This window comes from Rasamsonia emersonii (genome assembly GCF_000968595.1).
Source record: "Rasamsonia emersonii CBS 393.64 chromosome Unknown ctg1118621760058, whole genome shotgun sequence".
NCBI classification, from domain to species: Eukaryota; Fungi; Ascomycota; class Eurotiomycetes; order Eurotiales; family Trichocomaceae; genus Rasamsonia; species Rasamsonia emersonii.
The window spans coordinates 19,720-43,234 of record NW_013563229.1 but is presented as its reverse complement, the minus strand read 5'-3'; the positions used below and the strand labels follow the sequence as shown (position 1 = coordinate 43,234).

Below are 23,515 nucleotides of genomic sequence, written 5' to 3'. Positions count from 1 at the left end.
GTAATGGAGAACGCGAAGCAGGCGTAGGCGCGTTCAAGCGCGACTTTCCTCACCTGGAACGTCATTAGCCACACTATACCAGATATGGTTAGCGTATTTTGGGATATCGCCTGGGACCGGAGATCGGCCCAATACAATGCCGAAGATTTTTTTGGAGCCGTTGTTCATGAAAGATTTCTCCAAGAAGGAAGTAAAAAGCCGCGGGGCCCAGCACGGTGCCGGTGTTTTACAGAACAAAAGGCACCTTTTCCTTCAGTTGATCTCAATTTGGTCTGCGCAGCCATGGATCTACAACCGCCCTCTGTGCTGGCCCAATTACCCCGTCCACTGCAGAGTTTGACAGGAAAGACACAGATCGGGGACGTCTTCAGCCTAGCCGAATCCAAGAAAAGAAAGCGATATGAGGTTGCGGTCGCAATTGATGGAGAAGCGGTGAATATATACAATGTACGGATTCTGTTTGCTATGTATTGGGGCATTTTTGCTGAATGATTGGTTTTAGGTCCAATCTCCAAAGCTCGTCACCTCTTATGCTGTTCCACCGCAATCATCATTTTCCTGTCGCCCATGCTCGGTGCGTCGCAAGGTCCCGTCGACTTCAGCAGTCAAGCGACAGACATACTGCGCAGTTGAGCGGCCGGAGCAGCAGATAAAAGGGTTCTTCGAGGAGACTTCAGCTTCTGCGACTACCGCGCCCGTCATCACCTCTTCTTCGTTCTCGCTGAAAGACTCGAACAGCCCGACCGTTTTCGTCGGGATCGTCCCAAGAGGTTCAGTCGACGAAAAGGTTGATGAACCTTTTGATCTTTTGAGTGTGCACAAAGATGGCCGCGTGCGGAGACTTGCACCAGACCTGAAAACTCAAAGATGGAGTATCCACCACAGCGAAATTGCCAGCCTTTCTTCGGCTAGCTACGAAGTCTCTGCGGGCTTTCTTCTGGAGTTTGATGATGTCCAGAAATCTCTTTTCAAGAGGAGGCCCGATCTTGCTGCACTGGCGATGAGCGACGTCACCAGTCCCACCGTCGGGAAACCTTCTGTGCTGCTGTTGGTTTTGCATCCAGCCGCCTCCCAGCGGATATCTTTGTCAGACGTCAAGATTCAAATTTTCGCTGTTCCCGCTCAGCTTCGCTCGGACGGTTTTGGTCTGGATGAAGCGCAAAAGTTACGGCATCTTCACACTGTCCACCTGCCTCACCTGGCTGGTCAAGAAGAGGTTGATCTGGAGGGTCTACAATGGAATTTCCATTCGGGATCCGCAGGGCTAAGCTTGTCATTTAAACGGGGGTTCATCAACTTCGATCTTTCCCAGTACTCGCCCAGTGTGACATCACAGTTCCTGTTGGATGATGAGCAATTCTCCTCTATCATGCGCATCTCTCCTCACTCCGTGATCGGTGCTGGGAAATCAGTGGTCGCTTTGTACGACACGCAATACTGCTCCATTCAGCGCAGCATTGCAGTTCGAGACATATTATGCAACAGCTCTTCAAAGGACGCCGATCGCAAAGCCCCGACGATCTTTGTCGGGTACTTTGCAAAGCTAGGGATTGCATTGGCTACAAAAGGCAATGTGCTTCTTGCCTTTGACTTGAGCTCCCTACACACGATGCACGGACCTTCTCTCAAACGCCAGAGGGATGGCCTCCTCATCGATGCGATTGGACGTGGAATTGGCTCTTCTGCCGCGTCATGGGATGTTTCAGCGGACAAGTATCGGGATGAGCATATGGCCTCTCTAGGTCTTGTCACTCAAGAAGATGTGGATCGATGGAACCGTTTCAAAAAGGACTTGGAATCGGCCTCAAAGTCCGCAGATGCAGTTGCATTCGATAACGCGGTCAAGTCGTACTTCGGCTCATCTGATAAGGGCAACGCTCTGCCTTCACCTGGAGAATTCGTGAATCCTGAGAGAGTACTGTTTGTGCTGTCCAAAATTTTCGCCATGCAGCACGAGGAGAGCAGTGATCCAGCAGGCTCATCGACGAACCTAGCAATCCTCTTCTGGCCCAAAGATACTTGCGAATGGTTGATAAAATCCGGCTCTCTGTCCACGAATAATATCGATATTGCTCTTCGTCGGGCCGCAAAACCCCGTATACTGCCGCCTCTCCGCAGTGGCGCACTTGTACGGGCTCTTGCTCGTTTTGACCCGTCTTTGAAGCATCTCACCCTTCTTCTCAAAGGGCCCACGGTGCTCGATTCGGAGGAATTGACACATGCGTTGAAGATCTTCCTCGACCTGGCCCGGGCGCGTTCTGCTGCCCTCGATGAGCCAGCAGCCATGACCATTACAAATACTTCGCACGGGGATATGGAAATTGATCAAGATTCGGGCGAGAAGATCTCAGGCCCTCCAGCCAAGTCTTCCGCCTCTGCGGAAGCATCCTTGGAGGATGCCTTCATCGGGCTGAATCTGACTCTCACACAACTCCATAAGCATCCCCTTTCGAAGGTGGTTGCATCTTTCCGGTCGACACTGTCCAACACAGACACGCTCTCCGTCATCCATCACCTCCGCGTGTCGCTTGCCACCGGCGGCTACACGTCGCGGTTCACCGAAGAACCGCCCATCCCAATCGATTCTATCAAGGCTGCGCCCCCCTTGTCGCTGAACGCAATCACCGATTTGCTGAACGCCAGTGTGGACGCCATCGGTCCGTCCGGCTGGATCTCCGCCGTGGGATTTGCCGGGTCAGCCGCGAACGAAGCGGACGTGATCGCGCACATGAAATCCGAGATATCGGCCGCCCTGGCTGGCGTCGAGGAGGCGACGTATATCAAGGGCATCCTGCGCGAGTTCATCCGGTACGCCGGCACGGTCGTTCCCGCTGCCAATGCAGCCGAGACGTCGACAGCCGTGGATCATCACGACGACGGCTTGCCTCGCGTCAAGCGCGAGAAGCTCAACGGGGCGGACCTCCTGACATTCGCCATCCCCGAAGACGGATACGGCGAAGTAAGCGGCAAGATGCTACCCCTTTCCCTCAAGGCGGGCTCCTTCGGCGGCAGCGGCGGCAGCGGAGCCGGTGAGGTGGTGAGCCGCACGAAAGTGAAGCCCACGACAGGAGAAGTCAAGCAAAGAACCAGCCGTGAGATCGGCTACCTCCGACGGAAAGCGGTGGGCAAGTACTCATTTGAAAGATTGATTGTGTAAATGTAAATAGAATGAATAAATACCTCCTATGTAAGATTTCAATGTAACTTTTTTCTGTATGTATGAATGTCTGTATGTATGAATCTTCTTTTTGCCCCTCGTGCTCTGGGTGTATTTTAAAATATATATTAAAAAAAAATGAGATTACAATCCAAGTATAATTCACCGAATCCACTTCATTGTTGAAATGTGTATATAAATTATATATAGGCGACGAAAACTCGTGTGAACATTGATTCAACATGATATAGTCATTGCTGACAAAAAAAAATCAGGATGAATGCGTCTCTTCGGACTTCGTCCTCAGTTTGGAACCAGAACTTCATTCATTAGAAATCGGGTATCAAAAACCAAAAGAAAAACAAAAACAATGAGAAGAAAACAATGAAAAAAACTACCTTATTAGTACTACCCTATATGTACGGATGTTTTCGTATATTCTTTGCTATTTTTTTTCCCATTTCACACAAGCTCCCACTCCGCCATGTAGGACCATGCCATGCCAACCCTGCCTACGTTCTCCCGGTATTCCTGCAATGATAGGCCCCGAGCGTCTTGACGGGAGCCGAAGCTGGTGACAGCGGCAATGGCCAACTTCTGGCCGGGCGCACCCAGCGTCCTAGGGTCGGCGATGTCCACATACCAGAAATCACCGCCGCCGTTGGGTCCGGAGCCGGGGACGTGGTTGAACGGGATACGGTCGTCTTGCCGGCCGTCGATGCCGTGGATCATCAGCAAGAAGAGGTATGGCGCGCTCTTCTTGCTGTGTCGGGTGAGCGTCCAGTGCTCGCAGATCAGACTGAACTGGAAACGAATGGGCCCCGGTTGGTGAACGGAGATCCGCCTCGTAGCAGGGAGGAACGAGCGATCACTGATCCCGTTTTCCTCCTTGGCGGGCCCAAAGACGACGGGCTGCTCGATGCCAAACGGCTTGTCCGGGTCGCTGAGGATGTACTCCTCCCAACTGATCTCGGGACGACCATCGTCACGGTAAAAGTGGTTTTTATTCGCCGGGAAATGTGTCAAACCAAACTCGTCATTGGATTTGGTAAAATTGGTCGGGTCGAACCTGTGGATGTACGGCTTGCCTTTACCTTGGACTGCTCCTGCTCCCCAGCACGCGTCGATTAATTTCCACTGCCCCCCGTCGATTTTCACGACATTCCACGCGTGGTTTGACTCGAACGGAGGAATAGGAGAGCCTGGTGCTAGCTGCACGTGACCATATCCTTTGCCATGGCCTGATATCACAAGAGCCTCCAAGCCAGCATGAGTTGCCAGAGTCTTGAAGAGGCCAGCATATCCTTCGCAGACGGCCAGACCCGTGGCAAGAGTCCTTTCCGGCGTCGAAGGCTGCACACAGTGGTTGAAGAAAGAGTCCACATCGTATTTGATGTTATAATGAAGCCACGTGAATATAGCCCTCGCCTTGTCTGTTGGCGAGGGAAATGGCGCTGTAAGTTGATTTGCCAGCCATGCCAGGTCATTCGAAGGAAGAGACTGGCGGGGAAACCGAGCCGCATGGGTATCTGGTCCTGAAAAATCACGACATTTCAGACACTCCGTGCTTGAATGTAACAAAGAAGGAGGTTTGTTTGGTTTGAATTTAGGCTTCGTCGCCTGCAAGGCGCTCAGATCTGGACGTGTCGCCAGTGGAACGGGAGGAGGAGCATCAGAGGCGATGTGATTTTGATTATGGCCATTAGAAAGTGTTGCTGGAGACTCATTCTTTTCGACAGGCTTGCTTAATCCCGCAAAGGATGACTGTCGAATCTTGTTGATATCATCTGCAGAAGGTACAGGAGGAAGCTTCCTCACTGCTTGTCCGCCGCCGGCTCCCTTCGTGGACTGATCTCCCGACCTGATTGGCAATTGCTTTACCTGATCAGTTGACGGCTGCCGCCGTGGCAGAGGGGGTGGTGGACGATTGATCTCCCTCGATTCGTTCGACGGATTCCGCGAAGGCAACGGTGGCTTTATGAGAGGCATTGGCGGTAAAGCTGACTTCCGTAACGTCTCCGTACTCGATGGCTCCTTCGTTTCGCCGGAGTTGCGAGGAGGGAGGGGAGGCAATTCCGTCTCTCCCCATGCTGGTGCGCGGAGTGGATGTGTCCCGGTCTCGACAGATGTTGCCCGCGTATCAGCCGTTTTTGCTGTCCCTGAAGTAGACGATGTCGAAAATGAAGTACTAGACGTCGTGGACTCTGAAGACGGTCTTCTTTGCAGCCCTACAGAGGGTGATCGCGGAGGTAAAGGTGGACGTGGTTGGCTGGGCGTCCTGCGCGCAGGAAGTGGTGGAGGTTTGGATCTATTGGCCTCTGTTGCGTCCGGGCTGGTCTTGGTAATGGTTGGTGGTGAGAGGCCGCCATTCTGTCTGTTCCCAACCGACTTGCTGTTAACAACAGAGCCGTTCACCTCATGCGGAGGATTATTGATGGACTTGGCCGTCGAGGCCGCAGGTCGAGGAGGTAGACTTGGTGCCACAGGCACAGAGGATGCGCCATTTGGAATGCGTCCAACTTGCGACTGTTTCAGGGCTGCGATTCGCTCCTGAATCGACTGGGGTCGCGGTTCTTCAGCCATCGACACGTAGAGACTGGACGGGGTAACGAGAGTAGACGGCGGTGATCCCAATCATAAGGGAGACGCTGGACTCGACGCCAGGGTTAGCAAGTAAGCATGGGAACGGATGCGATGATAAATTTGTCGAGGGAGGAAATAGTGTCAAAGTACCCTTGGGTATATCTTATTTGGCCTGTGACACTCGACTCCAACGATAAGCTGAGCCGCATGGATGAGTGTTGGTTTGAGGCTGTGAACGCGAACGGGCCGTGTTAGTAGTCCCAAGGTTCCTCTGGCGCTGCCCGCCTGCAGCAGTAGTAGCACCACCTCTGCTGCAAGAGACGTTCGTTCCGTCTGATAAGAACGAATGATAGCGAGAGTCACAATTCATCCCCATCAGCCCCATCCCAGACACAAGCAGTGTCCATCCCTGGCGATGCTCGGGCGATAATAATAGTGACAGAGACGGCGCCAAACTAAACGGGTTACGGCGCCCCTCCAGACTCTGGAGTCTGAGGGGCTCCGCGAGCTATTACTATTAATAAATAATTCGGTAGCAGGTAGAGCCTCAACATTACAGCTTATCGATAGATTACCCATACTTTCAGGACTTATTGGAGGCGAACGTTCACTTCCAAATCAATTTCATATCCTTCATAGCCGACATCCCGAGATCCTCGACGCCTAAACGGTAATTTGACAGACCTTACCTAGGTATTACGTACAGAAAGTACATCGCAGCTGTGAATTTGCAAGCCCGCTTCGCCAAATGGGAAATGAAGAAAGAACGGCACAAGAGAGCAAACAGATAGCGATCAAGAAGAGGTGGCTGATTCCCCGGCCCAGTCGCACCCTTCGACGAAATGAACCAAGTCTGACGCCTCTCCAAGTCTCGCTTCCAGGGGAAGCTCCAGAGCAGAAAAATTACAGGAAGTAAAGATCAGAACCTCACACACAGCCCAAGGCCGGGGGACCGGGCCAACTCAAGATGGTTTGGTTTGGTATGTCGCCCGCAGAACTCCTCCAATTCGTGTCGAAGAGAAAAAGGGGAAAAAAAAGAAGAAAGGGTTCGAGAAAGTGGTGATCATAAAAAGCGTGAATCCATCCAGCGTACATCATCATCAACCCATCACCTCAATCATACATGTCCCGTATCATGCTGCCGTCATACGTTTTTGTATAGTAACAATGGCTCTCCGATATTCTCGATCTCCGGGATGGTGCACTTCAGATCAAAAGCCTTACTCAGGACGATCTTGAAGATCTGCCATATAGTTGGTCAACAAATGCACCACAGATGGCTACAGGACAAGAGATCTCACCTTCTGGACATTGATGCTGTGGCTCGTACTGCTGAAGATCAAGCTCGCCTTCATGGCCTTTGCGAATCGTTTGGCCTTTTTCATTATTTAGCATAGATAGACTCGCACACTAGATAAGAAACACCACGTACCTGGATCGAGATTTCTTCTTGGTCCTCCCGGGGGAAGTTGACGAATTGATCATATTTGGTGCCGACAAGGAGCGGAATGGCTGTCTTGTTGAACCCGCGACCTTGGCGGTACCATTCCTTAATCGAATTCAGCGTACTCTTCCGGGTCAGATCGAACATGAAAAGGATAGCCACAGCGTCATTGCAAACGAGGGGAAGCATGTTCACGAATTCTCGCTGCCCACCCAAGTCCCAGATCGAGAATGTGATTTCCGTATTGCGGATGGAGATGGTCTTTTCCATGAAATTGACGCCTGGCGCACAGTAAGAAACGACCCTTAGGCGTGATTGGAGGCACGGGGAAACTCACCCAATGTCTGGATGTAGTCTTCATCCCAGCTGCCCTCCACGTACTTGACCATCAAGCTCGTCTTACCAATCTGAGCATCCCCAACCATTCCAACCTTGATGACAACGCTGTTCTTTGTCGGTTGGACCGGTTGTTTTTGGCTTTGTTCCTGGTGTGACTGGGAATATGAATATCGATCTCCCCCGCTAGATAGCCCAGAACTGGGGCGAGAGGCAGGCTGAGACGGTTGTGGCTGATACGTCATTGTTGGAGAGTTGAATCGAGACGACTGGTCATCTTCGGGGGCAAAGTAATTCTGGGTTGAGGAGTAATCAGAATGAGAACGGTGATGACCCTGTTCGCCAGGATTGTGGCCATTATTGTAAGCCGGAGACTCGTCAGTAGTGACTGCCACATCGTCATTGGGAGTGACAGATCGAGGATAAGCTCGCTCTTGATCGTGCTCTATCTGGGGCGGAGGACCTGTCTCCGGAAGCTGGGCCGCGTCCATCTTGGAGTCGCAGGTTCTGTACCTATCACTCTCGGAGGATCTTTATACTAAGATGCGGGTACCGTATCAGCATGCGACGCGGAGCAGACGGGAGGGCTGGAATGGCTGGGGAGCGCACCGATGTTCACGCCCAGCGTCAGAAATGAATCTTGGAGGAAGGCATAAAACAATTGGGTTTTCGAGCTAATAGTCGATCACAGGTAGGGATGGACTTGCGGGGAGCAGATCCGAACAGAGGGGAGGGGAGGGGCTTCGGGCAAGCTGGGAGCGGAGCCAAGCGTCGGGAGCTCCTGGCGCTGCGAAGGGGCCAGAAAGGGAGTGGAGGGTTCAAAGACGGCGACGGAGAAGCAAACGACAGAAAGGAGGGCGCGATACGGCAGTCTGCTGGGTATGAAAGAGTGACTGATGGCTGAGTTGGAGTTGAGACTCGCGCACAGCCAGCCATCGGGCCATCAGCCCTCAGGCTGAGGCGGTTCAGCGGGCATCACCGACCGGCGCGGAGACAATCTACGCGCTAGCCCCGTTGCGGCTTAGCGCAACCGCGGCCTCAAAAAAGTTCACGCAGCCCTAATCTATGAATTTTCGAGAGGAACAGAGGCGTCGCGACGCTCGTGTGTTCGCTGCGCAACTGGCCGCTGCCAGACTTCTTTGTGCCTCGTTCGAACTCCGTCTACGGTTCACGATGTCGAAGCGCGCCGCAGACGCCTCCGAAGAGCAGTCCGCCGCCCTGAAAGCGGGCGAGCGCCCTGTCTCAGAAGCCCCTCCGGACGAAGTGGGGGAGTTCGAGGACGAGTACGAAGATGAGTTTGAAAGCGAAGAGGAGATCTTCGAAGCGGGCGTCGATGGTCGCCCGGATGAGGAGCGAGAGGCTGAAGAGCAAGAGGGTACGTGGCAGTCCTGAAACCGGCGATGCGGTGGGCACATCCGTTGTCTTTCTCTTTGGCATTCTCCGTATGGTGTGGACAGATGATTACTGACTGCGCAATTGATAGATGCGATGGACGTCGACAAGGAGACCTTCATACCTGGCCGAACAAAGCTGAATCCCGGCGAGACGCTAGCCCCTGATCCCTCCACATACGACATGCTGCATACGCTCACCACGCCGTGGCCATGTCTCTCGTTCGACATCGTGCGCGATAACCTGGGCGATAACCGAAAGACCTTCCCGGCCACCGTCTACGCGGTCGCCGGTACTCAGGCGGACGGCCCTCGAGCGAAAGAAAACGAATTGATGATCCTCAAGCTCAGTGGTCTCGGAAAGATGGAGCGGGAGAACGAGTCGGACTCAGAGAGCGAGTCGGACTCGGACGACGAATCGCCATCAGACCCCATTCTGGAATCCAAGTCAATCCCGTTGAACTCGACGACGAATCGCATCCGTGTGCACCAAACGCCTCCTCAATCAGGAGACTATTCGAAACCTCCGCAGACCATAACGGCGACGTGGTTGGAAAACTCACAGGTGCTCATCCACGACGTCACCACCCATCTTACAAGCTTCGATGTGCCCGGCACAGTCATCACCCCTTCCGCCTCGAAGCCCATATCCACGCTGCGAATGCACAAGACCGAGGGGTATGCACTGGACTGGTCGCCATTGCAACCTCTCGGAAAGCTTCTGACCGGCGACAACGACGGATTGATCTACGTGACCACCAGGACAGAGGGCGGTGGATGGGTGACAGACTCTCGAGCGTTTGTCGGCCATACATCCTCCGTCGAGGAGCTGCAGTGGTCACCGAACGAGAAGAATGTGTTCGCTTCGGCCAGCAGTGACGGCACAGTCAAGGTGTGGGACGTGCGGTCCAAGTCTCGGAAACCGGCGGTGGATGTCAAGATCTCAGACACGGACGTGAACGTCATGAGCTGGTCGAAGCTGACGTTCCATCTCTTGGCCACGGGTGCTGACGACGGACAATGGGCGGTCTGGGATCTGAGACACTGGAAACCGAGTGCGTCGTCGGGGTCCGGGCAAATCAAGCCGTCCCCCGTCGCATCGTTCGATTTCCACAAGCAGCCCGTTACGAGTATCGAGTGGCACCCGACTGACGACAGCGTCATTGCGGTGTCGTCGGCAGACAACACCATCACCCTGTGGGATCTGGCTGTTGAACTTGATGATGAAGAGAGTCGGGATGCCGGGCTGGCTGATATCCCGCCGCAACTGCTGTTTGTGCACTATATGGAGTCTGTGAAGGAGTTGCATTGGCAGGCCCAGATGCCTGGTACGGTGATGGCCACAGGAAGCAACGGATTTGGGTAAGTCTACGTCGATGTCGATGTCTATGCTCTATCTTCTTTTTCCTGTCGGGTCCGGCTAACGGTTTCTTTTCTTGTGAAACAGGGTATTCAAGACGATCAGCGTTTAAAAAATGACGACATGAATGTCATGCCTCTAAAAAAACAATCGACAAGAAAAGGGAAAAAACAAAGCAGCTATATCTGCTATACTGATACATCTGACTCGGGATCTTGGAAAGGTATCCATGACAGGATGATCACATCATCACGATTATAAATAAAGCATCAGTTATGCGACTGTGACTGTGACTGTAGATATGGACATTAGGATAGTCTCCATACCAGTGATTTTTTTCTTCTTCTTCTTCTTCTTCTGTTCAATGATGAAAATGAAAAATGACCATTTACGAAACGGTCTTCCACAATGTTTAGGTAGTTATATATTTCGCTAAAAGTTGAATCCAATCTACTGCACTTATATAAATACAAATTACAATTTCATAGGGCAGATCTATGAATCTCAAGTTCTACAATTTCGCAGCCTCATGATGTTATGAGGTAGGATTGTAGGATTTCTGATGTCTGCAACATTGTTCGTTATCCGTCTGGGCAGTATGTATGTCTGTACTGTACTGTGCACATACAATACGTCAACTCTGCTTATATCTGCCATAAGTAGTATTTACTCTAGTCCACCAAGGATGAGATCAATCACGTGCGCGGGATAAGTACAGGAGATTGGCAGCTATTACTCCGTACCGTCCCTGTTATCAAAGCTCCCTATCCCTATCTATTATTATCTATCTATCTATCTATCTATCAGATTTTTCCGACCGGATTAATCTCGCCCTTTATCGCCGATGGAGGGGGAGGGGGAGGGGCAGGGGCAGGGGCAGCAGCGGCAGCTACAGCAACCGTGAGTAAATAAAACAATACCTAAATCCCCGTCGTGTCGGAGTTATTTATTATTGACAGTCGACAGATGAGTCCAGACTCGACGACTCTCAGCTATGTACTGTACCTAATTGTGCTGTTGTAGCCTGGAGTGTACGGAGTATCATGTAAGTAATAATGTCCTCCAGTCCGGATAATTATTATTATTGGTGTGGTCGGGACGGATCACTCGGTGGGGCTGACTGCCTAACTAACGCAGCAAACCAAACCACGGCGCATTATTGATTCACTTCACTTCACTTGCAGATACCTTAGGTAAGTTCAGTTCAGGGAGCTGGAGACGGCCCGCAGCAGATCCGAGGAAGGAAGCTGGTCAGTGCCAAGTTGAGGTAATAATTAGTGGGCCTGCACAGTGCACACAGTGATGGAGGGCCACCTAGGTAAGGTATTCTGAGTACTGACTCTGAGTCTGTCTGAGTCTGACAGAGTTTGCTGGTAATTAGATAGTCAGGTTGATTGGTTAATTGCTTTTGGCCGAAACTTGCGATGCATGCATGCATGTATGTATGGATGGATATCCATGCACACAGGAGCCAGACGGCGTTTGGTTACTGCTACAAAGTTAGGTGCGTTATGCACACTACTGTACTCTGTACAGTACATATACTTTTTAGCTAGTGCACAGGGCACAACTTTAGGGACTCGCGACTCGCGACTCGAGGTCATCATTGGAAGGCAGGGCTTCCAATCCTTCCGTGACGTGTCTTAGGTGGTTGGTCGCGGGTGGATCACCGTCACATCCGAGGAGCCGCCGATTGGGTCGGGTGTTTACCTGGTCTTCTGGACTGTACACTACGTACTCGTTCAATGGTACTGTACATCGTTAGACTGATAAGTATGGCGTAGTTTTAGGTACTGTGACTTGTGACCTAGGCAGGTTAGGTACTGTACTGTACCTACCTATAGGTTACTCCGTAATAGGTATTTGTCTCAAACAAGACTCTCCGGTTGATTAATAATGATAAATCCAGCAGGACTAGTTGGTAATAATAACTTGCTTGTTAGTGAAACATTGATTGAGACCTAATTAGCTGATGGAGTATATTTTAACATTACGTGCAGAAGTGACAAGATGAGCCTATCAAAGTAAACCTAGGATGAAATAAATGGCTATAATGAAGCCAATAATAATAATCACTCAATCAATCTACTGCCGAAATTAAAACTTGCCAACCCATCAAGTACAGAAAAATAAAGAAATAACCCTTCTGAGTTCGTCGAATGAGAGAAAATAAAAGAAAATAGTAACTATCAGACTATGATGAATTTACCATCCTTTACCTGTCTGGATAGAGTTCATAGTTACCAACAAAGCACGGATGTGGCGTAGAGATCTTCGAACCTAAGCTAGTCGTTTGATTCTGCCTGCGCTTCGTATTAACGACTAACAATAGAATTGTTCGGGGAAAAGGAAGGTGAACTGGATCTGGGAAATAATCAACTATTTAGAAAATGCTATTGACGACTCGAACTTCTAGCAAATAGCCCATACTGGGTAGGTAATACTGTCTGGGCTGTTATGTGCATCGGAAAATCATCCCACAATCACATCACCAGGAGAACAGCTAGGTGATCATGCAGATCGAGCCTTGCTATAACTGTAGGGCTACTGACGTATTGTATGTACGCAGATACAGGGAATATGAGGAATCCTGTACGAGTGTAATCGCCTCGATCAGTCAATCCTCCCATACTCCGGAGTACGGAGTATGTGCAGAAGCTGCCCCGTGGTATGACGTCGACATAATCAGGCCTTAATTTTCCGGACGGACTCATGGAGTCACTAATTTCGTCAGGACTGTTAGTTAGACTTGGCTTTTGATTTAATATAATTTAATTAGTTCGTTCACTTTCTTCTTGTCTTTCTATGTAATACTCCGTACGTAGGTAGAGTATCGAATACTGCGCTAAGAAACAGCCCCTGTCCTTGTATAGTCCGTGATTCTGCGACGCTTAGGAGGTAGCTCCAGCCACTAATAATTAAGTTGCTGGGCGGACTCGAGTACTCTCTCCTACGGAGTTGTAATACTCCGTACAGTACGGAGTACTCTCTCTTGTCAGGTTGCTGCCAGGACTATTACCAGCTGGGCTATCCCTGCCAGTGGGAATTGCTACTACTGGCCATGACAAGAGAAAGAGCTTGGGCCTTTTGCAGAGGTGGTGCGGCGATCTCTCCGATGTATTAACCATGCATCGCATGCTCCGTGGATTCCGTCCCGTGGCACGGGTAAACACTCTAACGGGCTGCTGATTGTTATAGGTATTATTGTCGAGTCCTTAATATATAGTACTCTACAACGGGCATCGCACACAAATGAGAGTCACTAAGAGACAACGGATGATTTCAATGGAGACCGTCGTGTATTTTTTTTTCTTTTTTTTTCTTTTTTGCTTTTTGGAAAATTGATAAAATGATTTCATGCCTACTTCGACAGCAGATGACTGGCCTCGGAGCTCGTCGGCCTTGCAGGAATGGGACCTGTCATGTGCCACGAGATGGGCGCGCGCACGGGGCGGCCTGCGCACCCGGCCGAGGTCAAAGCGTCGTATCGGAGATCAACCTGGCTGGTGCTGCTCCCTCAGCTCCTGCACGCCTGCTCTGAACCCCCTGTCCGTTGCAGCCCACGGCCATTTATTATTAATTGCCAATCACGAGCAGCCGCTTTTCTTCGCGTCCTTTTTTTTCCTCTATCCACGCTGTCTCTGACAGGGATTCCTTCCTGGGAAAATCTGGCGTGCGCTTGCACCCTCTGCATGATGACGGCGCAGAGTGGATAAGTCTCCGTCGAGCCACTTGCAGAAACGTGCGGATTTCGTTCCGAGCACTGGCCCGTACGCATTACCGTCACGGTTACCGTCTTACACAGTATTGTTACCGGTCTCGTTCGGTAGCGGCGAGGCTGGCCAATGGCGAATCAGCAGAGACGCGCGATCTGCCCTGCAGAGAGGTCGCAGAATGAATGACATTGTTAGGGTCCCAATAATATTAATACGAAGTGCCTAGGTAAACGCCAATAGCGAAAAACGCAGGAGTCAGGACCCTGGGCCAGCTCCATGGCTGGATGTCTCATGACCGTTCTCTTTTCCGCAACCCCGGATTTTGAGTCCCTGTTCCATGGATGCTTTCCCAAGCTTCCTGCCACGCTTAAAGCAGGATCGCGCGACTGTCTATCCGTGGATCTTCTGCGACCGGAGTGGCCTCCACACACCAACAGCGCCGGCCCACCTGCGAATCGTCGTCCCTTGTTCTCGCGAGGCATTATCCGACTTGGACGTTGGACGGATCGTCCTTTTGTTGAGACTTTCATCTCTTTGAAACAGGTGGGCTCCGCGCGCGCGACATTTGTTTCACCTATTATCCGATGCTCCGTCCTTCGTGACGGAATAAGTTGTGACGTGGGTGATTTCCTCCCCGAGATCAAACCCCAGACTCCATGCCGAGGAGGGAATGCTTTCCGACGCCCAGGCCATCCGGCAAGACCTGACCAGCCAGCATCCCTTCTGCTGTCGATCGCCGGGGACGGTCGCTTTCTAGAATTTAGCATTTCCTGGGGAATTCTCAGGGGACAACGGATCTGGAGAAGCCAAGGCCGGGTCGCGGGCCCACCTCGGTCGTCATTGGGCCTGGGATGCGGCATTGCAGTGCGGTAATAAAATCAATTAGTCAGACAGCTGTTGTCTCGACTCAGCGACTGGCTGCCCAGCACCCAGCAGCGTCTGCTCGAAGCCCGACACGGTCAAAAATGGGCGCGAAGCATCGGTAGAGACTTAGAGTTCGCCAGCAGGCCGAACCAATGATCCTAGCGCCGCATTGCCGGGGTCTCCATTGGCGGCCTGGCGGGCGCTCGCTGGAGCTCCTCCACACGGCTGGGTTTGGCGGCCGGACGTGCGGTCTCCACCGAGTTGGCGCTTGCGCTGGGCCGTCCGCCGCCACCCAGCAAGAGCCGTCGGTAGACTCGAGGCCGAGCTAGAGGACCAGAGGGCCTTCGCACGAGTCACAGCCTCAGCATATCCACCCATGAGTCGGGTGTCCCTGTCCATCGTTAGCGCATACCGCGTCCGTACGCATCGTTCAGGCGATCGGTACGGAAATGTCGATACACTGCCGGAGTACGAGGACAGAGAATGGCACAGAGTACTGTACAGTACCGGTACAAATCGACAGTAAGGCTGTGGCAGTGCATTGAAGCATGGACTTGTCGATGTTGTCAGCAAGAAGAAAACAATTGAGAGTTGTTACGGTCAATGGAAGCCATTGTGTTACGTTTTAACGACAAGAGCTTTCGAGGAAAACAAAGGCCTATATATAACCAGCACCCGCCATATCAGTCTCCGATCATTTGCTGTTGACGGCATCATCGTGGACGATAAGGACCCGGGACCACCATGGATCTCTGCCATATTCGCAGCTCCTCTGCCAGCCACCCCGGCTGAGCAGGGCTCCATCGAGCATGGCCTGATGGGTCTTGATCCTGCTCGTCCTCTCTCAACCCACCCGCTGGGCGCAACATCCAATGCCTGTAAAAACATCCTTGTTGATAAATCGCCAGATCTGATCCTTCCCGCAGCGGCCCAGGGCCATCGGAGCGATCGGTACGGTGATGGCTTGCCAGCGCATCCTGCCGCTGTCAGCAGAAGCGATCACCGACGTCACTGTGGAAACGATATCGATAGGCGTGATTGCTGGCGTGACGGGGCAGGCGGCATTCGACTGGACGGCAGGACGGCGTATCGTCATGCGGCGTAAGGATACCGTTCGCAGCGGCGCTGGGCCTGGGGCCGTTCCGTGCGTGACGGTATCCTTACGCCGCGTTGGATGGCGTCTTGGCGCGGCCGGCGGGTCGTCAGCACAAATCTCACGATAGGCCGAAGACCATTCGCACGCGCTCAGCAAGGCTCAAGCAGGTACGCCGTTCCGTGGCCCGTGGACCGGTGGAGCGCCCGGCGTGTGTGAGTGGCCGCCGAGCTCGCTGCGTGCGCCCTCATTGCTCGCGAGCCCTGGCCGGCCCAGCGCGAGCCTCGTAAGTTAGCATCGCACCCCCCCAGAGCGTGGCTGCTCCTACTGACGTTGGATTATCCGTCTTGGTCGTAGCGTCGCGCGGCGGTGGTCGCCGCCGGAAGGATGCCCGTCGTACCGTAGAAGAGCAAGTCGACTTTGCCGATTAGCGAAAACGCCGCTGTACACTGGCAAGGCACGACCATCTCCTGTCAACTGCTATCGTCTGCTCCTCGCCAGAAAGCTCTCCAGACGGTGTGTGCGTCCTCCTGCTCGCGGGCGCAATTGGAAGCTCCAGACGCTGTCTTGTCCTCCGTACAGCGGTACCCCTCGTCGCGCCTCGGTGGATGAGCCCGCCCGGGAACCGGCCCAGAGAGAACTGCGCAATTCCCTGCAACAGTCGGCGACCGCGACAAGCACTGCCTGCCGCACCCTGAACAGCACAGAATCCGGGTCACCGTGTCTGTCGATTCCGTCAATTCTCCTCTGTTCCAGTGGAAGCTCTCGCAAGCGTCCCGCTCTTTGCTCCGTCGAGTTTGGGAAGCGAAAGGCAGCAGCGGCCCGCACTCTTTTTGGTTTCATTATTGTACAATTACACAAAGACCTGGTGTGAACTGTGGAGAGCGAGAATTCCGTCTCGCTGTGATTACTCGTCCGCTTCCCACTCGGGACGAAGCTGTGGTTCACCTGGAAAAGGTTGGTTGGTTGTCAACGGGGGCTTCACGCTGCCCTTCCTTCGAATTCCTTTTCGCCCGCATTTTTCTCCTCCCCGAAAGCACTGTAGAACGTCACACTGACCAGACCTGCATCGCACAGAGTTTATGAATTCGATGGTTCTTGACGCATCTGGTCTTAATCCCGCCGTGTTCAGTCGTGGGAACCCTTGTGCGACCCGCTTACGCCACTGCGCTCCTTTTTTCTTGCTGTTCTTTCCAATATTCTGTTGCCAATTTTTTTTTCGCTTGCACATTCCTCAGCCTTCGTTTCGGTATAGTCAGTGAACTCGCTTGGCTCGACCCCTATAGAGAATGCTGGCGGAGACTATGGTGGGACAGGATCCCACAGCCATCTCCCAGGGTGAAGACCTCTCCTCCATCAGTGAAATGCCCGGAGATGTGTCAGGTAAGGCGTCACTCATCTTCTGAACCTGTCCTACCGTTTTTCGCGGTGCCTTTGAGCTGAGAGTCTTTGCAGACATTCCGTCTCAGGAGGACTCCAAATCGTCCGACTCGAACGGGCAGAATGGATCGTCGAACCCGAATGGGCCTCCGCCCAAGTCGGATAAGCCACGTCCCCATGTCTGCACCACCTGTGGTCGGTCATTTGCACGTCTCGAGCACCTGAAGCGTCATGAGCGGTCCCATACAAAGGAGAAGCCCTTTGAATGCCCAGAATGTGCTCGCTGCTTCGCCCGTCGGGATCTCCTCCTTCGCCATCAGCAGAAGCTGCACATGACCGCGACGCCCTCCTCGCGTCCAAGGAACGCTCGAAGAGAGAGTACGGGGGCGGCAGGAGCTGGGACAAACCGCGTCCGGAAGAACTCCATCGCGGGGACCTCGAGCACTATGCGACCGAGAGCCAACACGATCAGCCACATTGATGGCAACGCATTGGGAATGATTAATGCCGCCAACGCCTCCGTCACGAGACCGGGGCAATCGGGCCATAGCTACCATCCCAGTCTCGGCGGTTCGGTGTCGGGACCTCCTAATTTCGATGTTCGGGGCTTCAGTTCCGTCCATGCTCCGCCGAATTCCTTGCCCAAGATCGAGACCTCGGGGATCCCCATGGACATGTCCGGAGGGCTACGCACGGCACCAGTCTATGGCAGCTTCGGCTCGGACCTGGGTTTGGGTGATTTCTACGGCTCCACCATCAATCCGGCGCAGCTTCACTTTGCAGGCTCCCCTCAAGGCTTTGGCAACGAGACTCCTTCGTCGCCTTTCAGCCAGGTTTTCAACAACGGGATGCCCGCGGTCACCGATCCGTTGCTGGACGACGATGGCAACTTCGACTGGGTCAACGGCTTCGATACCACTGTCCCACTTGGGAATACCAGCGAGTCGGCCATCGAAGAATCCTCTCCATCGGCTATGAGCACCGGGAGCCAGAGTGGGACCAGTGAAGCGATGCTGGATGGATCGACTCAGATCGCGTCGTCGGTCAGCTGGCAGAACCCGTTTTCTTCTTCTTCTCAGTCAGCGGCGCAGTCGACACCGTTCGCGATGGATTTCTCCTCCCCCACTTTTCAAGACCTGAGCATTCCTCCCGACACCGTGTCTCCGAAGTCCCTGATGACGCAGAATCAGTTCACAGACCCTTTTGTTGCAAACCCTCCACCCGTGACATCAATGAGCCCATCGATGTTGGGAGGACAGTCGCAGAGTATGTTTTCATCCTCCATGGTAACCAGCGGAGAATCTCCTAATCCTTTCAACGCGCCTTTCGCAAGTAGTCCCCTTCGAAATTCCATTTCGTCAGGCTCGTCAGACACCTTCACAGACTCAACTCGACAGTCTCTACTAGCAAACATGTCGCAGCCCAATGGAGCTCCTCACCGGAAGTACTCGCAGCCCAGCAACGGAACCATGTATAATCGCGACAACCTCTCCCGCCCGTCTGGCTTGACCAATACGTACCTGTTGCCCAGCACTTTCGACCTCCAGCGCTATATCTCCGCGTATATCAATTACTTCCATCCGCATCTTCCATTCTTGCACATTCCCACCCTCGATTTCCAAGCTCCTGAATACACCAACAATCTGCGCACGCCTAGTGGACATCTCAACCTGAGTTCAACCGGTCTTGCCGGCGGCGGTGGTTGCCTGATCCTGTCGATGGCCGCTATTGGTGCCTTGTATGAATTTGAGACAGCCGTGTCCAAGGATCTGTTCGAATCGGCCAAGAAGATGATTCAGCTGTACCTGGAGGAGAGACGCAAGGCCGACATGTCCGCAGCCCTCAATCGGACCAACGCGGGACGTGATAATTCCGTCCACAACACGCCTTTGTGGCTGGTCCAGGCGATGTTGCTGAATGTCATCTATGGCCATACTTGCGGTGACAAGACGGCGGCCAACATCGCGAGCACCCACTGTGCGGCGCTCGTCAGCTTGGCAAGGGCTGCCGAATTGACCCATCATGTCGACCCAGAAAATCTGCCACAAGACTATCTCAACAGCGGCAGACCAGGGCAAGGGGACGCCCAGGGGGAAAATGCCCTGCCGAAGGAGCGGAAGGACTGGTTAGACTGGAAGATCGTCGAAGAACGAAAACGGACCCTATATGCCATTTTCACTCTCTCCAGTCTATTGGTCTCTGCTTACAACCACGCACCGGCCCTTACGAATTCGGAGATCCGACTCGATCTACCGTGTGAAGAGGATCTTTGGGCCGCCGAATCCCCACAGGCGTGGAAGAAGATGGGCGGAGCACAGGCTGCGAAGAAGGGGATTTCGTTTTCGTCGGCTCTGACCACACTGCTGACGGCAAGCCAGCGCCAGCAGTTCCAGTCTCAGTCCAGCAATTCGTTCGGGTCCACGACTGCGGCAGAAGATCTGCCCCAAAGTGATCTGAAACCCAGCACGTTCGGATGTCTGGTGCTGATCCACGCTCTTCACAACTATATCTGGGAAACGCGTCAGAGACATATGGGTCGTCAATGGACTGCCCAGGAGACTGACGCCATGCAAGCGCACATTGAGCCAGCGTTGCGAGCGTGGCAAGCGGCCTGGGCTAGCAATCCTCTCCACAGCCTGGAGCGGCCGAATCCCTTTGGCGCGGGGCCACTCTCAGCCGACAGCATTCCGCTCCTTGATTTGGCTTACGTCCGACTATTCGTCAATTTGGGTCGGTCCAAAGAGGCCTTTTGGCAACGGGATTGGAACCTCATGTCCAATGAACTGGCGCGCGGCGCGGAAATCATCCATCCTGCAGAGGACTCTGGCGCTGACGGTGCGGACTCTACGAATGATATGAACAACCGAAGAGACTCCATAGCAGATCTCGGAGTGGGAGACCTCAGCATATCCACGACACCGACCCAGGAGAAACCCGTTCCCGATATGTCTCCGATGTACCGGTCCGGTCAATCGAGACGGGAGAAACACCTGCGCAAGGCTGCATTCTATGCGGCTGATTCGATGTGCATGTCGGATCGGTTGGGTAATACGTTTGCTGAATTCACGTCCCGCGAACTGCCCCTCCAATGCGCACTGTGTTCGTTTGACTGCGCTCAAGTTCTCGCGGAGTGGATAACGACCGTCCAGGAACGGGTCGGACCATACCTGGGTGTGCTAGGCCGGGATGAAGTCGATCTGACCCAAGTTCCCGGAATCATGCTTTTGGAAGAGGAGGACTGCAAGCTGATCGACAAGATTAAAGAGATTCTGAATAGTCTTGAGACAAAGATGCAACGCGAGGCCCAGAACACTGGTTCGCCTAGCGCGATTAATGCTTTGCAGCGTCTTCCCAGCGTGGTTGAGGGTGGTTATGGCAGCAAAATCTTAATGGCCACGGCTTACTTGCTCGACAGGGCCGCGGTCTGGCCAGGTAAGAAGCCCGATTTTTCCATCTTTGTTTTGATCACTAACTAATAGTCTCAGTGACCAAACTCATGGCTCACTCCCTCGAAACCCAAGCGATGCGGATGAAAGAACGGGCGGAAAACTCGGTCATGATTATGAACTAACGTCACAAACCCCATGCAATAATGTTTGATATCGGTTGCAACCGCATTGCAATCACGGTGCAGTGTCCTTGTTCGAAGTTTGATCTCTTGAATGAAGCTCGCCAACGATACCCCGACTGATACCCATAGACAAATGATGCCGGATTTTTCGTCGTCTGGTTGCAACCGGAGCTTTTTGAGTTTTTTTTTTTTTCCTTTCGCGGGTATATGACAACATACGATGTCTCCTGGATTTCATGGGATTTCTGTGTACAAATTTTTTGTTTATTTTTTTATTTTTTTTTTTGGTTTTGAATCTGTTTTGTTTTTGGAGTGCCGAGCTTCGCTATGATGCGGATTGTTATATTCTGTACATGGATATATATTTCTGTACATGCTGTCACGAAGTTACGCCTTTCGAGTTTTGAGCTTCGATGGAATTCGGCGGGCAAGGCACAGACACACACATGCACACACACCAAAGGGATTCATTCCGGGCAGGAAAAGAAGGGAGCGGGAATTGTTCGAGTGTATCGTCGGGTTATTGTATTGTCAAGGGGTAGGCTTCATGGTAGCGGTTTATGAGCTGCTAGATACGGAATACAGTCAGTCATATATCGGCGAATGTATGCCCTTTAGAAGAATCACCTTGAGAGTATGGAGTAATACCAGACACGCTGCTCTGCATGTTTTAATTAAAGGATATTGCTTATTGACTACGTATAACAATAAGTACGAAGTAAAAGGGGGATCAATCTATTACGGCTGTCCATTCCCTGCCCTCTATCTATATAAATAGGGCCAGTGGTACGACGCTGTATCTCCGGGCTCTGGGTAGGTTAGATGGACCTCCCTTTCATTTCGCAGGTCACATGGGGAGTCCATTCCATGGTTTATCACGTGTGTACGGATTGTCCATCATGAACTTGTATGTACTGTACTGTACATACGTAGATGGAGGATGGAGGATTCTTCTTCCTTCGATCCTCGTCAAGCATTCCTCATAGTGGATGAATGGTTCTGCCTTAATGATTAAGCTCCAACACGAACCAAAACATGCAAAAACAAGGAGAAGAGATCATATGCCTTCTTTAACTATATCTCGCCACGGTAAGGGTGATGAAACTGAGCTGGTATTATTTAATAGGAAATAGTAGTTTTTGAACCAGCTCATGATATCTATATTATATCTATATTATATTGTTGTATGTAAGATGGGTGGATGAGACGTTTAAACATTCTTCTCACTCACGTGTCAGGACAACTTCGATGAACTAAAAACTAAAACTAATTGGATGTAGTGAGGATAAAGCCCGGATTCTTTTAAAAAAAGGAAGAAAGAAAAGGAAAGCAAAAGAAAATGACTTTTTTTTTTGGATTTTTTCCCCCCTTTGTTTTTCTCTTGATAATACTCCCTTTTTTTTTCTTTCTAACAAAAAGGAATCAATCAATCAATCGACGCCTGATCATTTTTCGACCTCATCCATGGGGGAAAAACAAGACTTGTATGTAGTACTTTACTACTATTATGAAAAAGAAAAAAGAGATGGCCAGAGGGAAAGAAAAGGGAAAAAATATTGTCCGCTGCACAGAGCTATTTCTGCCTCTTTTTTTTTTCTCTAACCTGCCTTGCCTATGTACATACAGTACAGTACTATTTCCGCTTCCTTTAATACGTCATACTTATTATTTTATTCATATAATAGGAGGAACATGGTAATATGGCATGGTAGATACTTAATATCGTGATAGTAACTGGGTTCCTCTTTCATTTTTTCTTATTTTTTTTTTAAGAATGGGAGAAGAAAGAACGCCTTGGTGTCTCTCTCTCTCTCTCATTAGACTGTCTTTAGACTGTCTTTCTAGACTGTCTTCTAGACACTCTTCTAGACTGCTAGACTGTCATATGATGATAACTGAAACTGAGGCTGCAATGCATGTCAGTATGTAATATACACACGCCACGACGCCACAATGACAACAACGTCGTATCCCCAGATCAGTCGACTCCATTCTGTTGGATACGAGATCGTGTCGAGTATAATCGATTGGCGAGGGGAAGAAAGACATGAGATGGCGTGTGACTGACAGTCGCGTGCAAGTAGCAGTGGAAACTTCGCTGCGTTCGAATCTGCCCTCCACAGGGCGCTATGATGGAATGGTGTGAAGCTTCTCTGCCTGAGCGTCTGGCAGGCAGGGTTTTCTCCACCAATCCCATTCATTGGATGACGATTGCCGGGCTTGGGAAATGCCTTGAGACTAGCATGAACTGCCGGAAATTTAATTATTAATGTTAACCCGTATTATGTATATGCCTAGGTCCTGTCCTATCCTATGCCAGACCTGCGGTGGTCACATGTTGGACCGGCTGCTTGCCCCCAACCCCTGCCCAACGCTAATGCCGCTGCCACTACCTTAATCCATCCTCTCGCAACTTTCTGGAGCTCTGGCCCACGGGGTATTCCTTCGATTAGGTTGAGCCACACCCTGCCGAATAACCTTTGTGCTTTAGCCTCTGGCCGACGAAAATCCCGAAACGGCCAGCCCTGGCTGGACGACGACAACGACGTTTGCCTCGCACGTGGTCGCAGAACTGCCGTGCTCGTCTTGTTGGCCTGCGCAGCTCGTCATGAGTCTAGAT

The 23,515-nt window shown here is 51.9% G+C and overlaps 5 protein-coding genes across 5 annotated transcripts; 4 read left to right on the top strand and 1 right to left on the bottom strand.

Moving 5' to 3' along the window:
- Window positions 1–282: 282 nt before the first annotated feature.
- T310_3240 (uncharacterized protein) lies at window positions 283–3,157 on the top strand (the record flags this gene model as incomplete). Its single annotated transcript, XM_013473894.1, has 2 exons — window positions 283–447; window positions 503–3,157. The coding sequence occupies 2 exons, from the start codon at window positions 283–285 to the stop codon at window positions 3,155–3,157; spliced, it is 2,820 nt and encodes a 939-aa protein (XP_013329348.1).
- A 462-nt stretch (window positions 3,158–3,619) lies between these two features.
- Window positions 3,620–8,011, bottom strand: T310_3239 (uncharacterized protein; the record flags this gene model as incomplete). The annotated part of the gene is made up of 6 exons (XM_013473893.1): window positions 3,620–5,753; window positions 6,425–6,429; window positions 6,891–6,983; window positions 7,042–7,116; window positions 7,173–7,465; window positions 7,522–8,011. The coding sequence occupies 6 exons, from the start codon at window positions 8,009–8,011 to the stop codon at window positions 3,620–3,622; spliced, it is 3,090 nt and encodes a 1,029-aa protein (XP_013329347.1).
- Window positions 8,012–8,693: 682 nt separating this feature from the next.
- On the top strand, window positions 8,694–10,277 carry T310_3238 (uncharacterized protein; the record flags this gene model as incomplete). Its single annotated transcript, XM_013473892.1, has 2 exons — window positions 8,694–8,895; window positions 9,004–10,277. 2 exons carry the CDS (start codon window positions 8,694–8,696, stop codon window positions 10,275–10,277), a joined length of 1,476 nt encoding a protein of 491 aa, XP_013329346.1.
- A 402-nt stretch (window positions 10,278–10,679) lies between these two features.
- On the top strand, window positions 10,680–11,918 carry T310_3237 (uncharacterized protein; the record flags this gene model as incomplete). Its single annotated transcript, XM_013473891.1, has 6 exons — window positions 10,680–10,687; window positions 10,826–10,871; window positions 10,947–11,171; window positions 11,231–11,316; window positions 11,409–11,538; window positions 11,808–11,918. The coding sequence occupies 6 exons, from the start codon at window positions 10,680–10,682 to the stop codon at window positions 11,916–11,918; spliced, it is 606 nt and encodes a 201-aa protein (XP_013329345.1).
- Window positions 11,919–14,263: 2,345 nt separating this feature from the next.
- T310_3236 (C2H2 transcription factor (AmdX)) lies at window positions 14,264–20,895 on the top strand (the record flags this gene model as incomplete). The annotated part of the gene is made up of 8 exons (XM_013473890.1): window positions 14,264–14,856; window positions 15,014–15,373; window positions 15,524–15,952; window positions 16,101–16,230; window positions 16,402–16,812; window positions 17,231–17,327; window positions 17,400–20,756; window positions 20,810–20,895. The coding sequence occupies 8 exons, from the start codon at window positions 14,264–14,266 to the stop codon at window positions 20,893–20,895; spliced, it is 5,463 nt and encodes a 1,820-aa protein (XP_013329344.1).
- Window positions 20,896–23,515: the final 2,620 nt, after the last annotated feature.